Genomic DNA, 20,627 nt, shown 5'->3' with positions numbered 1-20,627 from the left:
TACAATATCACTTGAATCACATGCATCTACTTCCAAGTGAACGCATCACTCAGAAGCCTGAACATTTGGTGCAAATTTCTTCACCTTCAACATTTTAACCATAGCAAATGAGCAATCAAGAACATCCTGTACGTCTGTCCTTGTCATTATCACAGGAATGCATATTTTTAGACAGTTTCAGCCATTTTAATAAACAGCATTCGTTACAATTCTTAAAAGTCATAGGTAAGAATTCTAATAATTTCAGAAAATAAAGTGTGACGCTAAAGATCCTTTAGCTATGAAGACTTACACCAGCAAGCACAATAAAATAGGTCCAGGCTTAAAGTCCATTAATCAATTAATATAAACTGAGAGACAAATTCAGTTATAAGGCAGCTGGTCATATAAAGATAAGAAACATTGAGAGAAATAATTCCAATTCAAGAAAAAGGATACCTGGATGAGTAGTTGAGAGAAAATTCGGTCAATTCTTTGGTTCTTTTGTGTACAGAAAGTCACTGAATGGGTAATGGAGATATAGAAAATATTGGAATTTGTTTAGATTACGCTTTCTCCAACACGGCTTAATACAACATTCACAAAAATTAATACATAGCACATCTTTGCACGCAACTTATTGCAAATACTGTGCAATAAATTCTTCACCCTCCTGCAAAATTCATACACGATATGGTATTTGGCAGACTATTTCAAACAGGTTATACTTATTCAATAGGCAATGACAGACATATCTTGGGTCAATAAGTAACATTTTTAGTGCATCTATAGCCACTTTTTAGGATTAGAGCATGACGATACATTATCCTATTCTAATTTTCAACTTCAATATATTATTCCACATCAATTTCATTATAATAAAAATAAACAATGCAAATCACATAAAAGGTTTAATGCAAACCAGAAAATAAGTGTGCATGAAGCTTGGACTAAAAGTGGCTAAAGTTTGAAATGTATACACGCAAAGAAATGTTTGATACAAAGGGAAACTGAAGATTATCCACTAACTTTCCAAGTGTAAAAATATGCCAAATGCTAAGAAATTGTAAATTATAAGCAAATTAGAGTCAGTTTCAAAACTGGCAATGTATGTCATTTCTTGCAGGTCTCTCTCACGTTCACTATACAGCACTGTACTTTTATTTGAACTGAACATTATAAAAAAAAAACTTCATATAAAGTGTTTCTCACTTGCTCTATTTGTCTTCAAAGCATACCTTATAAAAAATGTAGGAGTAAGAGGCGATGATAACAGCACATGGGAGGAGAAATCCCAGAGCCAAGAACAGTTTCCTTGGACCACTCCCACCTCTTTCCTTGGAGTCTCCGAAGTCACATTCTTTCGTCTTGTTGTTATAAGTGAATTCTCCATATACCTGTAAGACACTTATTCAAGAATAAAACTGTCAAGTGATTTTACAATTCTATGGTCAAATTGACTAACTGAATAATGTTTGGTCTAAATAACCACTTATGTGATTCTGACAGAAAAACACAGAAATGCCTGCTTTCTGTGACCTAATGAAACAAAGCTTGGTCATTCCTTTGCGTTATCACATTGTGGTCTTTCATCTAATCTTTCTCTTAGTAATGCATTCCTTTGAGATTCTAGGAAGAGATCCCAAAACTTTTCCATGGCAAATCACGCCCTTTATGCTTATGGTCATAGCCAAATTTTTCTGTCAATGCTTGCTGTAAAAGTATTTTTCATAATGAAGTGCTGGATATGGTGTCATTTTGAAGCTGAATACTTATACTGTATTTTAACATGTTCAGAAAAGGTAAGTAGCAAAAACTTTAGATACAGAGCACGGGAAGAGAACAGTCAAAGACTCAGGCCTGAACCTTGCATGTACTGCATTTTCAAGAGATCTTAAAGTTGAAGTACCAATATCTTGCAAGAACAAAACCCTTTAGCAGGTTGTGAAGTCATCACAGTATGGTTACTGAACAAAAATTTCTATCCTTATTCCTTACCCTTGAGATTCAGTCATATGTAAAAACAATTACTGGATAACTTCAACACTTCCTTTTGGCTTTTTTGTTTTTGCTATTTACTTTTTCTGAACATAATAAAATACAGTATAAATTTTCAGCTTCAAAATGACACCTATCCAGCACTACATTATGAAAAATAATTTTACAGCAAGCATTGACAGACAAATTTGGCTATGCCCACAAGCATAAAGTGTGTGATTTGCCATGAACAAGTTTTGGGATCTCCTCCTAGAATCTCAAAGGATTAAGAATTGTAGGTGTAATTTTAAGTATAAGATATTAAATACACCACACTTACCAAAAAACAGATTTAAATTTAATATATATACATAATACTTCTTGGGAAAGAGAAAACAATGCTTATATCATGTAGGATATAGGCCTTTCAGCAATGCCTCCTCCATAGGAGTTGAACATACTCACCCTTAGCAATGGGATGAGCATTACTGCAGCTGATACAACCCAGATCATGACAATGATAGCAACGGTTTTTGGGACCGTGAAGATCTTTCGGTGTTTGTCTGGAGCAGCTATCAGGAGACATCTAGAGGCAGAGAACCACACACAAGGAAAGAATTAAGATTACATTTATTTGGCTTAGCCACGGATTACTAATTACTAACACTGCTAGGACTAACTCTTTATTAACTGAGCTGGTCTCTTGGATACAAGCAACACAAGGGAAAAGAGTTCTCTATATTAATAATGTTCCTGGAAAAGTTTTCATGCTAATCTAGACATATTCCTCTGAAGTGATACAGAATAATATGACTGTTTCATGTACATTACCCATTATATATATATATATATATATATATATATATATATATATATATATATATATATATATATATATATATATATATTATATACATATATATATATATATATATATATATATATATATATATATATATATATATATATATATACATATACATATATACTGTATATATAATCTCTCAGTTATCCGGATCTTCCTTATCTGACATCAATATTCTCTGACACACCTGGACCAGGGCCCAAGGACCAAAGATATAAAATATACAAATTTCCAAAATTTTAAAACACGGATCTCCGATGGTGGCAATGCTGCGTGGCCTAAGGAAATGTTAACACTGCTTACACTCATGAAGACACTGAGAGAGGGTTTGGGGAGTGGGGGAGGCCCAGAGAAATTTCCATGGTGGGGGGTGCAGATGGCTGGGAGCCATGGGAAAGGAGGGGCCAGTAAGGCTGTGTAGAGGAACTCACTCAGAGAAGGGTTTTTTTGGAAGTAGGAAAGCAGTTTCCCTGGCTGGGAGGGGGTGGAAATGCATTGTGGAATGGGTGGAAAGGGGGGTGGGAAGGCGCCTGACTTTGCTTGAGTTTTTTGTTTAATAATATAAGTTTATGCTTTCTCCACATTTTAATAAAAATATGTAAAGTATTGTACCAATATATACAAGCTCGTCACTTCTAGGACGCCATGTTTGTTTACATTTAGGGCAAGGTGCACAGCACTCCAGACGGCCTCGGGGCGTAACTATCAGCTTGGTGGGATGGCAAAGCCTATAAATACGTTTTTTGGTGATGGTAAGGCTTTGACAAAGTTGATAAGCAGGTACCCTCCAGAAAGGCTGTGTTCTGTCCAGCTCATCAAGATGGAAGTCTCCTGAATTCCACCATCTGGCTCTGCCTTCGCTGCAGGCTTAATTATTATTTCCAATTCGAGAATTTCTCAGGCTTAATTATTATTTCCAATTCGAGACCAGAAAAATGCTTACTCAAAGCAACAAAAAGAACAGAAAAGCAAAGGTACGTCAGCATTCGTAGTGTGCCCATGTACTTGTGATTGTTTATATTGTACATAATGTATTTTTTTCAATTACCACTGTTACATGGGTTTATTTATGTATGATCATAATTTCAGTCAACATTCAATGTATACATAAGTAATAAATTTATTGGCCCAGTCAATACTCTACAGATTGAGGTCTGTCCATTCTATTTCACAATCTCCATGTAGCCTTCACGTGTGTATTTCAACAGGCATATCTAAGATGGTTCATAGTATGTACTACATATTACATTATGTACATGTTGTCATCAGTGTCTGTGTTACAGTATATAATACCACAGTGCATCTGCCTTGCATCAGAGCTTTATTGTTGAAATATTTATATGTACTTGGATAGTTATTGTATTATTTTCTATATAATTGCAAATGATTGTGATTGTGAAAAAATGGCAAAAGAATAACTATCGTACATAATTATATTAGACAACGTTGGAAATGGTGTAAACAATAGTGTACGATGTTTACATTATTGTTGTATATATATAAACGATTTTAATGAAATATTGAAGTTTTTAATAATAGTTGAAAAACCAAGAATACTGACTTTATCTCAGAAAGTAATGGTATAAAATAAATTGCATTTAAGTAAAAGTTGAAGGTTTGACTCATTTCTGTAGCCATAATTTTGACAGGTGTAAGCTGTCAGCTGAGGAGGTTGACTGCCATAACATGATGTCATATGAACTGCCTATGTAGATGTTTAAATAAATGTCATTGATATTGCACGCATGCATATTTTCATTAATATTGCAGTGTGTGTGTGTTGCAAGAGCAACAGTATTTTGGCTGTGAATACTCTTTAGACCAGGAAAATGCATTATGAGTGATGGTGAGGCTGTCAGACTAGCACTGTCATGCATTCAAATAGTGTCTGTTCCACACTTAAGTATAGTAAAGTAATGTATGTCTGTCTTTTCAACCCATCATAACATAAAAAATATGTATATCTAATCAAATCTGCTGTCTACGATGCTCTAAGCAGAGCCTGTATATATTGGCTTTGCACTAAGCTAATAGTTATGCCCCGTGGCCGTTTGAAGCGCTGTGCACCTTGCCCTAAATGTAAACAAACAAGGCGTCCTGTTATAATCCACTGACTTATATATATATATATATAGATTCTAATTGTACTTGTAATGAAATATATAAACCACAAAGCAAAAAAAAAAATATATATATTATATATATATATATATATATATATATATATATATATATATATATATATATATATATATATATAGAGAGAGAGAGAGAGAGAGAGAGAGAGAGAGAGAGAGAGAGAGAGAGAGAGAGAGCAACAACTGATGTATCACAATAAAGCCTATAATGCACACACTCCTTCCCTTTTTTTATGTTATGTTTTTCTCATTTATATCTTTACTGTACTTTCTCATTTTTTTATTTTTACACCCCAAAAGATAAATGCAATTGTGTGTAGGATAAATATTATGCACACACTCCTTTGCTTTAGTGGATGGCATCAGGCAAGTTATAAACAGCAGTGTTGTCAACATTTACAAAGTCGTATTTTAAATATTTTTAATTTGAAATGAAATATAAACAGTGATGAAACACTCTCTTGTGTACTGTTATGATATGCGTGATAATCAAACTTGGTAAGCTAAACTTGTAATGAAATGCTGTACAGTAATCAAGCAAAGTAAAAAAGAAAAATGGCAGCATGAGATACTGCGCTAAGAAACACACACACGAACGCACAAAGTGAAAGAGGTAGTACTATACCGTAGAGACGGTGATCTCAACATTGACGAAATGCCACATGTAGATGTAACACACACACACACACACACACACATACAAGTAAAGCTTCCAAGATATTATGATGTGAAGTACTAAATCATTAATTCCAATAAAACAGAAAATGATCAACTACTTTTATTTTACTGAAAAGAAAACTATTCCGCCGGCTTTGTTTGTCCGTCCGCACTTTTTTCTGTCCGCCTCAGATCTTAAAACTTACCGAGACTAGAGGGCTGCAAATTGTTATGTTGATCATCCACCCTCCAATCATCAAACATACCAATTTGAATCACCCTAGCCTCAGTAGTTTTTATTTTATTGAAGGTTAAAGTTAGCCATAATTGTGCTTCTGGCAACTATAAAGGATAAGGTTGCCTCCTCGAGCTCAGAAAAATACAGAACATACAGTAGTTGTATAATGAGGAAAAGTTATGGCAAGCGGAGCGAGCCCTTTCAGCTGGGGCATTAGGGTGAGGAAGACATGTTTCATATTTGATGAGGACTAGAAGATCACTTCTCAAGTTGTCAGTTGTTAGTGAAGTGACAAGTCTATAGAAATTCAAAATTAAATGACATGTTGTGACATAGACAATGAAAAAAATATATACGTATAACATCAAGTTTATTTTATTCCTTCAGAAGTATATGAAATAGGATGTAGGATTTATTTCCACTGCTAAACTAAAATAGCCATTGGAAAGTAACATCATACAAATTTTCAGTGAATCAGGGAAACAGACTATGGATATCAGTCATTCCCAGCCGGGGGCGGGGGTGGAGTAATGGGGTAGGGGGTTGCCAGACAGACCTCTCTTCGCTCACTCGCTCATGAGTCGTGTTATGCCGCATACTGTGCACGTATCGAAGGCAACCTTTGACAAAGGCATGATTTTGCAGCCTGGCAAGATTGAATGAAAAATACGCTCATTTTAAAATAATGAAGTTCAGACAGTCAAATACAAAACAAATGGCGTTTTGCATTGGTTCAATACAGAATGCAACAGCTCACTCTCCAATACAGAACGAATCTGTATTTTACAGAACGGCCTGTGGTTAAAATTTCATGGGCTGCGGCTCATACAGCATTATACTGAGACCACCGAAAGACAGATCTATTTTCGGTGGCCTTGAATATAGCAAAATCCATGGCCCTTTGCAGCTAAGCCCTGCCCACTGCACATTAGTGATTGGCTAGCTCTCGAAAGGGGGAATGACATCACACTATAGCAAAGTCCACCGTACTTTGCAGCTAAGCCCCGCCCACTGATTACGTCACGACCATTCCTTGAAGCTGATTGGTTGGCAATGGTTTTTATCTTCATTTATTTTGCAATGGTTGTTTTACCGAACTAAAATACGTTCTGCTTATTATAAAAAAGAAACGTTATATTATCCCCTGAAATAAAATCATGATACACATCTCCCTAAAAATGGTAAAAAAAAAAAAAAAAAAAAAAAACAGGAAAATATGAATGAAGTCAGGAGTGTTCTGCGATGCTGCAATGTTGTGTTTCGTAAATGAGGTTCACCTGAATACGGAGGTGACACAGGGAATGTCTGCGTTCGAATCTGTGCACTTGAATCACTGGTCAATGATGATTACTGTCTGATATTGTCAAGCGTGTTCACCATTCTAAATTTAACTCAAAGATTTTCTCAGAGCTATGCAGACTGGTATTTCATATTGATTTCAGGAAATTTTACTACATTTTAATAGTTATAATATCGATTTCATTGCAATCGTTTACACATTAGGAGTTATGACAAGCAGTGACTGCACTCTACAAAACCAGAATATACCCATGTTTAACGTAAAGTTACAGTATGATAAGCTATACGAGTCATATTGGATGTAATTTGCTGAGAATTTTCTTAAGGACATTATCTCCTTTCGAAATAACAGGACCATAAAAAATGACTTAGACCTATAATGTCCTATGAATTTATAACGTTTGGATTATAGGCCTATCTTATATTCAGCCGTTTTATTGTAGTTAGTTGCTGCTGTTATGGTGCTTGTAGTGTCTTCGAAAAATTTTCATATGGTAACCTAACATTGCAGAATAAACATAGACCTAGTCATAAAATACTGGTGTAAAGAAGTATCTGCCTATTCTCGTTAATTGAAATTTAGTAATTTGTTTTAATTAAAAGTAATCGAGATCTTTATGAATATAGTCTACGCTAGAATATTCTCCTAACAACAGAGAGAGGGAGAGAGAAAATTTACTGACTCTCATGATCCTTTTGTCCAACAGGGTAATCTACACCAATGCCCCCAAAAGCCTTATATTTACTCATCACAGTAATATAATTTGTTATCCTTTTTGTAAATATATTTTCAGTATAGTTCATTGAAAACAGTTTGATAGTTGTGTGTAAGGCTGAGACAGTCCTGTGATTGAACTGTGCGTGCCGTCGCCTACATGCCCACAAGTTTTACTTTTATTCTCTGTGGTATAAGTGGCGTTACAATTACTTTGGCCATCCAAGCATGTATGTGTATGTGCATTTGCTTACAAGTGTACATTCCACTTTATGCATATACATTGTATATCGTGGAGTTGAAACTATTATATTAATTAAAAGCTACTCTATTTCCAACAGATAAGGGTAGAAAACTATTTGCGATAAGATTTTGACGTATTGACCCATGCCCTGTCATTGTCTCAAAATATAAGAATTTGATGTGTAGGGCTATGCCCTGTCGTTGCCTCAGAATGTAAGAAACTGACGTGTAGGTCTATGCTCTGTCATTACCTCACAATATAAGAAATTGACGTGTAGGCCCATGCCCTGTCAATGTCTCAAAATATAAGAATTTGATGTGTAGGTCTATGCCCTGTCATTGCCTCAGAATATAAGAAATTGACCTGTAGGCTCATGTCCTGTCACTGTCTCAGAATATAAGAAATTGACGTGTATGTTCATGTCCTGTCAATGTCTCAGAATATAAGAAATTGATGCATAGGCCCATGCCCTATCAATGTCTCAAAATATAAGAATTTGATGTGTAGGTCTATGCCCTGTCATTGCCTCAGAATATAAGAAACTGACGTGTAGGTCCATGCCCTGTCATTGTCTCAGAATATAAGAAATTGACATGTAGACCCATGCCCTGTCAATGTCTCAAAATATAAGAAATTGACATGTAGGCCCATGCCCCGTCAATGTCTCAAAATATAAGAATTTGATGTGTGCGTCTATGCCCTGTCATTGCCTCAGAAAATATAAGCAATTGACGTGTAGGCTCATGTCCTGTCATTGCCGCAGAATATATGAAATTGACGTGTAGGCCTATGCCCTGTCATTGTCTCAGAATATAAGAAATTGACGTGTAGGCCCATGCCCTGTCAATGTCTCAAAATATAAGAATTTGATGTGTATGTCTATGCCCTGTCACTGCCTCAGAATAAAAGAAATTGACGTGTATGCTCATATCCTGTCATTGTCTCAGAATACAAGAAATTGGCGTGTAGGCCCATGCCCTGTCAATGTCTCAAAATATAAGAATTTGATATATAGGTCTATGCCCTGTCATTGCCTTAGAATTTAAGAACTTGACGTATAGGCCCACGCCATGTCATTGTCTCAGAATATATATTTTGAGACATTGACAGGGCATGGGTCTATGCGTCATTTTCTTATTGCAAATAGTTTACCATCCATATCTGTTGTAAACAGAGTAGCTTTTAATTAATATAGTAGCTCTGACCACACGTTATATATTAAATGTGTATGCATACGTTGAGATGTACACGTAAAAGCATGTGCATATACACATACATGTGTACTTGTGTCAATGGCTGTAGTAAATGTAAAGCCACTTATACTACAGAGAATAAAAGTAAAACTTGTGGGCATGCAGCCAATGGCACACAGACCAATCACAGGGCTGTCTCAGCTTTACACACAACTATCAAACTGCTCGCAATGAATTATACTTAAAATATATTTACAAAAGGAATAACAAATTATATTACTGTGATGAGTAAATATAAGGCTGCTGTAGCATTTCTATAAAAATGAAGGCTATGGTAGGAAGGCATCATAAGATACTTAACGAAATAAAAAAAAAAATAGATGATCGCTGAACAAGTTATGTAGGCTATGAGATGATCCAAACCAGTCTGCGAGTAGCCCATCATTCATTTGCTTTCGGGGGCATTGGTGTAGTTTACCCTGTTGGACAAAAGGATCATGAGAGTCAGTAAATTTTCTCTCTCCCTCTCTCTGTTGTTAGGAGAATATTCTAGCGTAGACTATATTCATAAAGATCTTGATTACTTTTAATTACAACAAATAACTAAATTTCAATTAACAAGAATAGGCAGATAATTCTTTACACTAGTATTTTTTGAATAGGTCTATGTTTATTCTGCAATGTTAGGTTATCATATGAAAATTTTTTTGAAGACACTACAAACACCATAACAGCAGCAGCAAAAACAAGAATAACCACAACAAGAACCACAAAAAACGGCTGAATAAAAGATAGGCGTATAATCCAAACGCTATAAGCTGCGTAAACTGACAAAAAGACATAGGACATTATAGGTCTATGTCATTTTTTATGATCCTGTTATTTCGAAAGGAGAAAATGTCCTTAAGAAAATTCTCAGCAAATTATATCCAATATGACTTGTTTAGCCCATCATAGTGTAACTTTAAGTTAAACACAGACATATTCTTGTTTAGTAGAGTGCAGTCACTGTTTGTCATCCCACCGAATGTGTAAACAATTGCAATGAAATCGATTTTATGTCTATTAAAATGTAGTAAAACTTCCTAAAATCAATATGAAATACCAATCTGCATATCTCTGAGAAAGTCTTTGCGTTTAAGTTTAAAATGGCGAACACGCTTGACAATATCAGACGGTAATTATCATTGTCCTGTGATTCAAATGCACCGATTCGAACGCAAGACATTCCGTGTCAAGGTCTAGAGAGAGTATAGACCTTGCCCTGTGTCACCTCCGTATTCAGGTGAACCTCATTCACGAAACACAACATTGCAGCATCGTGGAACACTCCTGGCTTCATTCATATTTTCCTATTTTTTTTTACCATTTTTAGGGAGATGCGTATTATGATTTTATTTCTGGGGATAATACAACGTTTCCTTTTGATAATCAGCAGAACGTTATTTTATTTCGGTAAAACAACCACTGCAAAATTAATGTGGATGAAAAGAACCACAGATTAAACAACTTTTCGAAACCATTGCCAACCAATCAACTTCAAAGGATGGTTGTGACATAAGAAGTGGGCGGGGCTTAGCTGCAAAGAGTAGCAGATTTTGCTATATATGATGTACAGAAAACTCGATTGCGCTAAAGACACTTCAGTGCATTTTTTATTTGTATTTGTTTAGTAGTGTTCTTAAAATGGGTTTGCTTCAGACATTCATCACAAGAGAAATGCCATATGTACTGAAAATGTAAACTTTAGGTGTTTTACACAAACATTTCCATGATAGGGCAAAATGAGTAAAACAAATGAAACATGCTGTATATATACAGTATGTGTATCATTTGATCTCATGTATCATGCGACTCTTAAAATTTCATCCCTTAAACATGATTTCATTGTATATCTTGTGTATCATGTGAGTTGCATTTTCGATAACCCAAATAACATTAGGCTAAACACTTTTCCTCAGTATTCCCACCTTGTTAAATAAATTACAGTAATGAAAAATAACCTTTATTTACTGAATGAATTTCATTTTCGGTAGATTATATTGTAAGAGGCTATGCTCGTGGAGCGAATTTAATTTTTGGTAGATCATATTGCACTGGGCTATGCTTGTAGAACGAATTTCATTTTCAGTAGACTTTACTAGGCTATGCTTTCAAACAAGATTACCACTGTTTATGTAACAGTCATATCTATCTCTTATAATTAACAACCACTTACTATATTGCATGATCAATATAGTAATATGCATGCTAATTTACCTTTGTATACTCGTTTTACATTTATGTAAAATAAAAAACTTATTCCAGTAATAATCTGTTTCTTTTAGCAACTAAAAAATTATTCACCTAATTATTTTGGTAGTAGGCCTCCATCAGCTAATTCTGAGAATGTAAACATCAGCTTAGCCTACTTAAATGCACATGGCAGATGATCAGTTATTTTTTATGTTACGGTGATAACATAACATGATAATAATACAGTATAAATGGATTCGGTAACGTGTCATAAAAAAAATACTGGATCTGGTTTTTTTTCGCGACAATCCTTCACAAAGTTCAGGATTAGCAAGAAGTAGGAAGCAGGCGGCCGAGACTGTGGTTTCCCTTTCTGTGAAAATACAGAAGGAAAATTCTTGACATCTAGATTGCTTACATAGACAATATCACGAATACTAATGAAACTCTTCTTTTGATAAATAAAGACTGATTTTGAACAAAGTAACCAGTGTAAAGAATTTGAGTTGCAATACGAGGTAACGAGAGACCATGTAAGGGTGCGCTCCCTGTCTTTTTCTGGGGCACCAAGAGAAGCAAACCACAGATAAAAGTCTCGTACCCATCTCTCTTTCATCAGCCAAAAGTCGACATTGTCTATAGAGTCCGTATAGTGTTCTTATGTAATCCCTGTGTATTTTCACCATCCGTGGTTTGGCTTATTCAAAGTTCATCTAAAGTATTGTTTGATTATTCAGATGTAAGATTAGTGTGAGATTGTGGCCTTTTCAGGTTGATATTGTGAGTTTTTCTCGGGTTAAGTGAAATTTTCTTTTGTTGGATTTGTGCACTTTGTTTTAGACCTCGTGGTCCATTATTTTAGTAGTTGTTTAAAACCTTTCATGAACATAATTATTTCCTTTTGATTTGATGTGTTTGTTAAATTTAGAGTATTTAATTTTGTAATAAAACTAAAAAAAATGAAACCCAATCGAATCTTGCTAGACCTTCTTTAACAATCTGATGTTTGTTGGTTTTGCCCTTCAGGCCAGACTATCATAAGTCCAACACCATCTTGTGACTCAGCACTAGCGCGTCGGAGGTTAAAATCCCGACATATGGTATCAGTTTCATTACCACTATCAGCTGTAATACCTAAATGACTTACACAAATGGATACTATAACACCCAGCCTACCCCAATGGTTCACACATACACATTTTGTATCTCGTGTACGATAATACAATATGGTAGCAATTGATAGGGAAGTTGCTGCATAAAAATACATTATTGGTGATAAAACCATGGTAGGCTGTGGGTAAACACAGGTAGTCTACCTACCCCCGAACTGTGCCATTTATGATATGAGAGAGAAAAAGAAGACGTTGCGTTTATGTAGCATAGTTTGTTACAAATATGAGGGAAAAGGTAGATAATTGCCTTTTGCATGAATTTTAAATTTAAACTATGATGGTTGTTGCTTATAAGCATATATAGTGTTGACAGTTATGTGGTATTGAGAAGGTAAGGTGAGTAAGGGTATGGAGTTGCCCTTGAGCACTAGTAGATTTTTTTTTACTTGCCCTTATCTAGATTGATTTCGCCCTTATCTGAGATTACTTCATATATATATATATATATATATATATATATATATATATATATATATATATATATATAGGGTAGGTTGGAGCACATGCCTTACAAGAACAAGTTTATTGTTTCACATCACATGATGCATCCTCAAGGCTTTTTTTACAGACAATAAATACTTAAAATGTCACTTCCACAATGGAAAATCTTTAAAAATTTTTAAAAATTAGACAAAAAAATTAAAACAAGAACTTGAAAGGTTCACCTACCAAGGCAAGAGCTAAAAAAGTGACTAGAAAGACTTGGAAATAAACAAACGAAAGAAACCTGCAGTATCCAAATAACTTGTTCAAACAGAGATTCTTCAACCTGAGATGTTTGTCGGGTCTGTTTATGATTATATATATATATATATATATATATATATATATATATATATATATATATATATATATATATATATATATATATATATATTGTCATGTTTGGTAGTTATTTTATTAAAACAATCATCTCAGGGTTGTTTTGCCTGTTTCTCCGTCTTTCTGCTTGTTTTCATCAGGTTGGTGAGGTAACGTCGGCCTCGTTGAAAAGAGCAGTGTTAGTCAGGTTTTGGAAAGTAGATCGGCAGGTTCTCGACAATGGTTTGTCGAGAACACAGCAACAGCAGTTTCTGAGGATCACCTTGTTGATGGTGATGATAGCAGCAGCAGCTTTGGAAGGATCACCAGGGTGTTGCTGATGACGACAACGAGTTTTTGAGTGTCACCTTATTGATGGACTGCATACGGCAGGTATTCGTTACCAAGGGAGCACGTAAATTCAAGTTCTCGAGGAGGAGGTCGTGATCGGAGTATGGTCACCATTACTGAAGAGGTTTTCTTCAGGACAGCGATTTAGCTGTTTTGTCGATGCGGTGGTGATCGTTCGGTGGTGGTTCGGCGGTAGTTCGGCGGCATTCGATGGTCGTCCTCGAGGTTCTTTTTTGATGGTGGCGCTCATTGTAAAACTCCATTTATTTATGGTTTATCATTACTGCATTTCGTTGTCATGTACAGTGTTTTTTACTATTGCTGATGGTTGAGCAAACGGCTTTTTTGGTGTTTTATAATCTTTACTGTTGGTTGAGCAAAAGGCTCTTGTGGATTGTCACGTTATCGTTATTAAGCAATATGAAATTCTGGTTTATGATTATTGTTATGAGAGTGGGTGTAGTTCTGGTTATGTTTTATTGAATTGCTACTGAATTATTATTTAACTACGCTGCTGTTAGTAATTTTTTATTTACTAATGACATTAATCTATGAATTGCCACTGAATTATTATTTAACTATGCTGCTGTTAGTAATTTTTTATTTACTAATGACATTAATCTATGGTGTTTCGCTGTATGGTGTTTCGCTGCGCTTCCAAGAACCTGAACTCATTTGTATATAATGTAACATATAATGTAAATAAATTAGTTAAGGCACTGAGGTATTTTCTTTGGTTCCTTCCCCTTTTGGTTGTTGCAGTACTTCAGACCATTCTAGTCCCCATACTGGTTTTTTTTCCTTTTTGAATCTGAATGCCCCACAGAAAAGGGGTTCATTATTTATATATATATATACATATATATATATATTTATGAAATATTATATATATATATATATATATATATATATATACGTATGAAATATCAAATGTCACTAACAAATACCTGCAAATTATTTTTATGTGATATATATATATGTATATATATATATATATATATATATATATATATATATATATATATATATATATATATATACAGTGGTACCTCTGTTAAAGAACAGTCCTGCTCATGAACAAATTGGGTTACGAACCAGATGTTCGAAAATTTTTTGTTCCAGTTTGCAAACCGTGCTTCTGGCCGTGAACACAAACATCCCCCAAAAGGGTCCATTGGAAATGCCCCAATTTTTTAGTGGAGGATGGAGCATCATCATAAGTATATCGGTCGATGAAATGCAGAGAGAGAGCAGAAAGACTTGCCCCGGTTAGGGTTTTACACCAATATATCGATTTGCTAAAGTCACATAATAGTTGTATTAAGAGTTGTATTGAGAATGATAATTTTAAGATGTTGTACTGAATCTAACCAAATAGTATGTAATTTTTGTCATTATCGTATTGCAAAATATGAACAGAGTGGTCATGGGCTATTTGCATTCTGGTTTTGTTTACATTCTTACAATCATCAAACAACTGACTGCGTTTTACAGACATCATCTACTGTTTAGCTCGTGAATGAAACTTAATTCAGAGAGACCTTTTTTTTTTTTTTTTTTTTTTAAATGATCAAATCTGGGTTTAAAAATTGCAACTACTCTTTATTTACAAATGCAGTAAATTAAATTGTGATTTTTGCAGTTTCAGGCGTTGCTTTTGGCTACAAATCGTTTTGGAGTCTGCTCATTATTCTGTCCTCACTTTTTCTGTCCACCCGCAGATCTTAAAAACTACTGAGGCTAGAGGGGAGGCTAGAGGGCTGTAAATTGGTATGTTCATCATTCACCCTCCAATCATCAAACATACCAAATAGCATCCCTCTAGCCCTACTAGGTTTTATTTTATTCAAGATTAAGGTTAACCATAATCGTCCTTCTAGCAACGATATAGGATGGGCCACCACCGGGTCTAGTTATTTTCATGGACCGCGGCTCATATAGCATTATACTGAGACTACTGAAAGAAAGATTTTTTTCTGTGGCCTTGATTATATGCTGTAGCGTCTGTACAAGAAACTCGAATGCGTCGAAGAAACTTTGGCCCATTTTTTTTTACTGTCATCCATGGAATTACATTAAAAATAAACAAGTTTTTAACAAGAGAACTGTAACGCAACTCTTAGGAAACGTGTGTTAGTTACGGTAACTAACGTCGGCAAACAGCTGTTTTTTTAATATAAACTGCAAAACAGTAAAAGCATTAGCATAATTTTTAAAGATAGAAGCAATGTAAATTAATAAAGAAACAGTAACGATAAAGCAAGGGATGCTGGTATGCGAGTGGTGTACCCACCAAGAGCACCTGATTTGAACAAACAGTTCGGCGCTCAATCTGGAGGCGAAAACCCTGAAATCAGTATTTCCATTTCGCACCAATATATCCATCCGTAAGTACGATATACTGTACTACGGTCCGTTATCTCTGTGTATATAATTAAGGTTATTTTAATTTGTCTATATTCTTTGTCCCACAAAAACATAAAAAAATTGAACAAAATCGTCGTTTCTGAGGTCTGAATGAATTATTTGTATTTAAATTATTTTAAATGGGAAAAAACTGATTCAGGTCGCGAACTTTTCGGGTCACGAACTGCGTCTTCGACTAAATTAAGTTCATGAACCGAGGTATAACTGTATAATATATATATATATATATATATATATATATATATATATATATATATATATATATATATATATATATATATATATATATATATATAATATATACATACATATATATATACATATATATATATATATATATATATATATATATATATATATATATATATATATATATATATATATATATATAAATAATTTTAAAGCTGGGGTCTTGCTAGATTAATGGAGTATACTAGGATGATGTGTAACTTACCTTAACAGACACCCAAGTCACCATACATGACTGTCTCACTAGTGGTTTATGACACCAAAGAAAATGATCTTGATTTGAACTTTGAAGACCACATAAGACTACGGTCCACGATAAAGCAAACAGTTTCTTTCTTTGAGTCTGACTAAAAGACAGGATTACTTCGTGATCTCCTATTTTTCCTGCTTACCCTTGGCAAATTAGTAAACTACCTAAAAGAAGAAGGGAGTGGGACTCGTTGCTCTGCTCTTGCCTTTGCTACTAAACTGGCGTCAGTTACCAAGCTGCCTCAAAGGAGAAAGAAGTGGGAGTCAATGATGCACTTCTTTACATCTATGTGTAATAGAAGCAAATTAATAAACTGCATCAAACAAAGAGACAAGATACTGAGTTGTCTATTTTCTGTAGCTTGATTCCTAATCACTTCTTTGCCAGTCAGTAGGAGGAACAGTAGTAAGCTATTTCAAAGAAAACAGAAGTGGGACTTTGTTCCTCGTTACCCAATATGAGCAAAAAAAAAAAAAAAAAAAGACCTTTTAAAGAAAAAGAAGGGGGACACAATGCTAAGAGAAAAGGAGGTGGCCTTAATGTTTCACTTCCTTACTTCAGAGCTCAGTGACAGGAAACCAGTAACTACAGTTTTAAAAAATTAAATTCATTTCGATGTTGACTACTTTGCTTTTTAAGGGGGTCAATGTAGCAAGTGATCTTAAAGAAAAACAAGTGAAAATTGCGCCGAAGTTCTTCGGCGCAATCGAGTTTTCTGTACAGTGTATAATGCTGTATGAGCCGTGGCCCATGAAGCTTTTAGCCACGGCCTGTTGGTGGCATATCCTATAGCAGTGCCAGAAGCACGATCATGGCTAGCTTTAACCTTAAATAAAATAAAAGCTATTGAGGCTAGAGGGCTGCAATTTGGTATGTTTGATGATTGGAGGTGTGGATGATGAACATACCAATTTACAGCTCTCTAGCCTCAGTAGTTTTTAAGATCTGAGGGCGGACGGAAAAAGTGCAGACAGTGCGGACGGACAAAGCCGTCACAATATTCTTTTACAGAAAACTAAAAGTGAACCTCAATGGTCTACCTCTTCACTCCAATACTTAGTTCTGGTAACTAGACAAGCTGCTTTAAAGAAAGAAGTAGCAGGACTTAATGTTCTTCTTTATAATTATTATTATTATTATTATTGTTATTATTATTATTCAGTAAATGAAACCTATTCATATGGAACAAGCCCACAGAGGCCACTAACTTGAAATTAAAGCTTCCAAAGAATATGGTGTTCATTAGGAAGAAGTCAGAGGAAGTAAAGGGAAATAAAAAGAAATAAATTAATAAATAGACAAATCGTTAAAAATGTATCAAAATGCAAGAACAGTATTATGGTAGTAACGCATTGCATTTTCGCTTGATCCTCTGAAGTTCCAATTGCACGACATCTGAGAAGGGGGGAGCACATTGGCATCTCTTAAGCAGGTATTGTCAATACAGCATGAAATTACTAATCAGTTGGACTTTGATGTTGTATTAGCGAATTCACTTCTAACAAAGCTCTAGGGCTCCGTTGTAAATCTGCTGCGTTGTTTTTGTTTTAGCTTTATGAAAATAAAATAAATGACTGAGATGTTAAGGCTTAAAGTGTGCGTTTAATTTTCATCACTTTCGTACTATTTAGCACAGGAATGGGGCGGCACTTTCAGTGTCCGCCCCAGGCGCCACTAACACTAGTTACACCACTGTCAGGGATCAATATTGTGACTGTGAAAGATCTGTTGAAATACAACTTATGAAAAAGTTACAAGCGAGAGACCATCCGTCGATGGTCCAAGTCATAACTGCTACTGTTAGGAAACAGCAAACTGCCACCATGAACCACTCTAACTAGAGGAGATAAATCTCAGGCAGAAGCAGACGTCCACACCGGAAAACAGTATTCCAGTAAAGAAAGTACAAATTACCTAAAACAGGTTGCATTGATTTTATCACTACTATAAATACATGAGGCCTTACGAACAATACCTAACTTTCGTGCGGCATTTGCTGAAACTTTCATTAGATGATTCTCACAAGTTAGTTGTGAGTCAGAAGTTACACCTAGAATAGTTAAAGCTTCAAACCCATTCAGCAAAGTTTTGTTTTACTGGAGTTCAGCCTCATATCCCACCGACTACACCATTCACTGATCTGGTCCATGTCCCAATTGAGGCTGAGGGCAGCTTCATTTCTCAAAAGCGGAGACTCTACTACACCCACAAGTGTTGCATCATTGGCATACCGAACAATCTTGTTTTCCAGGCCAACAAACATATCACTTGTATACACTAAAAATGACATTGGATCAAGAACACTGCCCTGTGGAATTCCAGACACAATAGGTCTTGGTTCACTAAAGATCCTGTCCACAGCAACTCGATGCTGCCTACCTGTAAGGAAATCTTGCAGTAATCCTAAAACATATCCACCCACTCCAAGATTCTGAAGGTTATAAGTAAGTGCCTTGTGATTTACTAAATCGAAAGCTGCTCTAAAATCTATTTGAATTATTCTGCACTCAAAACCCTTGTCAAGGTTCCCTTGCAAATGGCATGTCAAGTATAAAAGAGCATCACAGGTACCTAACGGGTTCCTATATGCATATTTACTATTAGCTACCAATCCTTGAGATTCCACATACTTATATAGTGGCTTAAAAATAAGTTTTTCAGCAACTCTGGAGAGCACTGGGAAAATAGAGATTGGCCTGTAGTTACTGCAGTCTGCAGATGTGCCGCTCTTTGGAACAAGCACTATATTACTAAGCTTACGCTCATCCACAAAGATACTACGTCGACATAAAAATCTATAGAATCCAGTAATCTTGGGAGAAAACACATTAAAAACTTTTTTAAAAAACAAAGAGAAGAAATCATCAGGATCTTCTTCACCCCAGCTATCAAGATTATCCAGAATTTTCCTAACATTCCTGGAGTGAAATGCAAATTTTGTAAGGATAGGTTCAGGATGACAAGTATCAGGGAGAGAGACATTCTCAGATGATTGCTTAGCTTCAAAAGCTCAATGAAGCAGTTAGGCCTTTTCCCTAAAGCCAGTAACTAACTAATCTACCATCATCTGTTAGTTATGGTGGAATGCAAGATGAGCCTGACCCAAAGACAGATGATGCCAATTTGGTCCACCATAGATGAAGCTGAGTAATGCCTTCAAGTTTCCGCTTCAAGGAATTATTGTAATTTCTCTTGGCTGTATGGTACGTTCTATTTGCAGACCGGCAAGACTAAACAAAAATGAAGTAATTTTTATTTGAATGATTTTGTCTCCATGCGTTGAATTTGGTCTGTTTGTCATGGTAGGCTCGTCTACATGAATCACCAAACCATGGCTGGTCATTTGTCCTAAATCTGATGACCTTTCTAGAGACATATCTTATTAAAATAGCCATTGCATTTCATCTAACTTCTTAGGATCAGGATCTAATATAGCAATTTAAATATTAAGTGCCTGACAAACTTCCATAATGCGATCTCAATTGGTTCTGGATTTCAGCCAGACCATTTTTCCAATGGTAGAATTAGGAATATACTGATTGACAGATGTCCATCTCAATGGCACAATGATCACAGACTTGACAATAGCTGGAACATCTGTGAATATGAGGTCTAATCTATTACCAGAATATCTGAGTAAAGTAATTTGCAATTTCTCTTACTGTAATGAGTAACAGGCCCAGGGTTCAGCTCAATGTCTCCCAAAAGAATTAAAATTAACAACATGAAATCAGTATCAAATCTAATAAATAGACTCATAACAACAGTAACATTTACATATCAACAGAGCAATAAACAACAATACCATCAACAACAACAGTATTTACACTATTTACA

At 35.2% G+C, this 20,627-nt stretch overlaps 1 protein-coding gene across 8 annotated transcripts in view; it reads right to left on the bottom strand.

The window, feature by feature from the left end:
* Positions 1-20,627, bottom strand: part of LOC136854357 (protein trapped in endoderm-1-like) — a 229,365-nt gene that overhangs the window by 20,823 nt on the left and 187,915 nt on the right. For all 8 annotated transcript variants that reach the window (XM_067130700.1, XM_067130695.1, XM_067130666.1 and 5 more), the window contains 2 exons: positions 2,422-2,542; positions 1,218-1,376 (listed from right to left, as the gene is read on the bottom strand). In XM_067130700.1, the coding sequence (XP_066986801.1) occupies positions 1,218-1,376; positions 2,422-2,542 (280 nt within the window). The remainder of the gene's footprint in view (positions 1-1,217; positions 1,377-2,421; positions 2,543-20,627) is intronic.

This window comes from Macrobrachium rosenbergii, chromosome 3 (assembly GCF_040412425.1).
Source record: "Macrobrachium rosenbergii isolate ZJJX-2024 chromosome 3, ASM4041242v1, whole genome shotgun sequence".
Classification (NCBI taxonomy): Eukaryota; Metazoa; Arthropoda; class Malacostraca; order Decapoda; family Palaemonidae; genus Macrobrachium; species Macrobrachium rosenbergii.
Note: the sequence above shows the minus strand (reverse complement) of the source record. Positions and strands in the feature narration are given on the sequence as shown.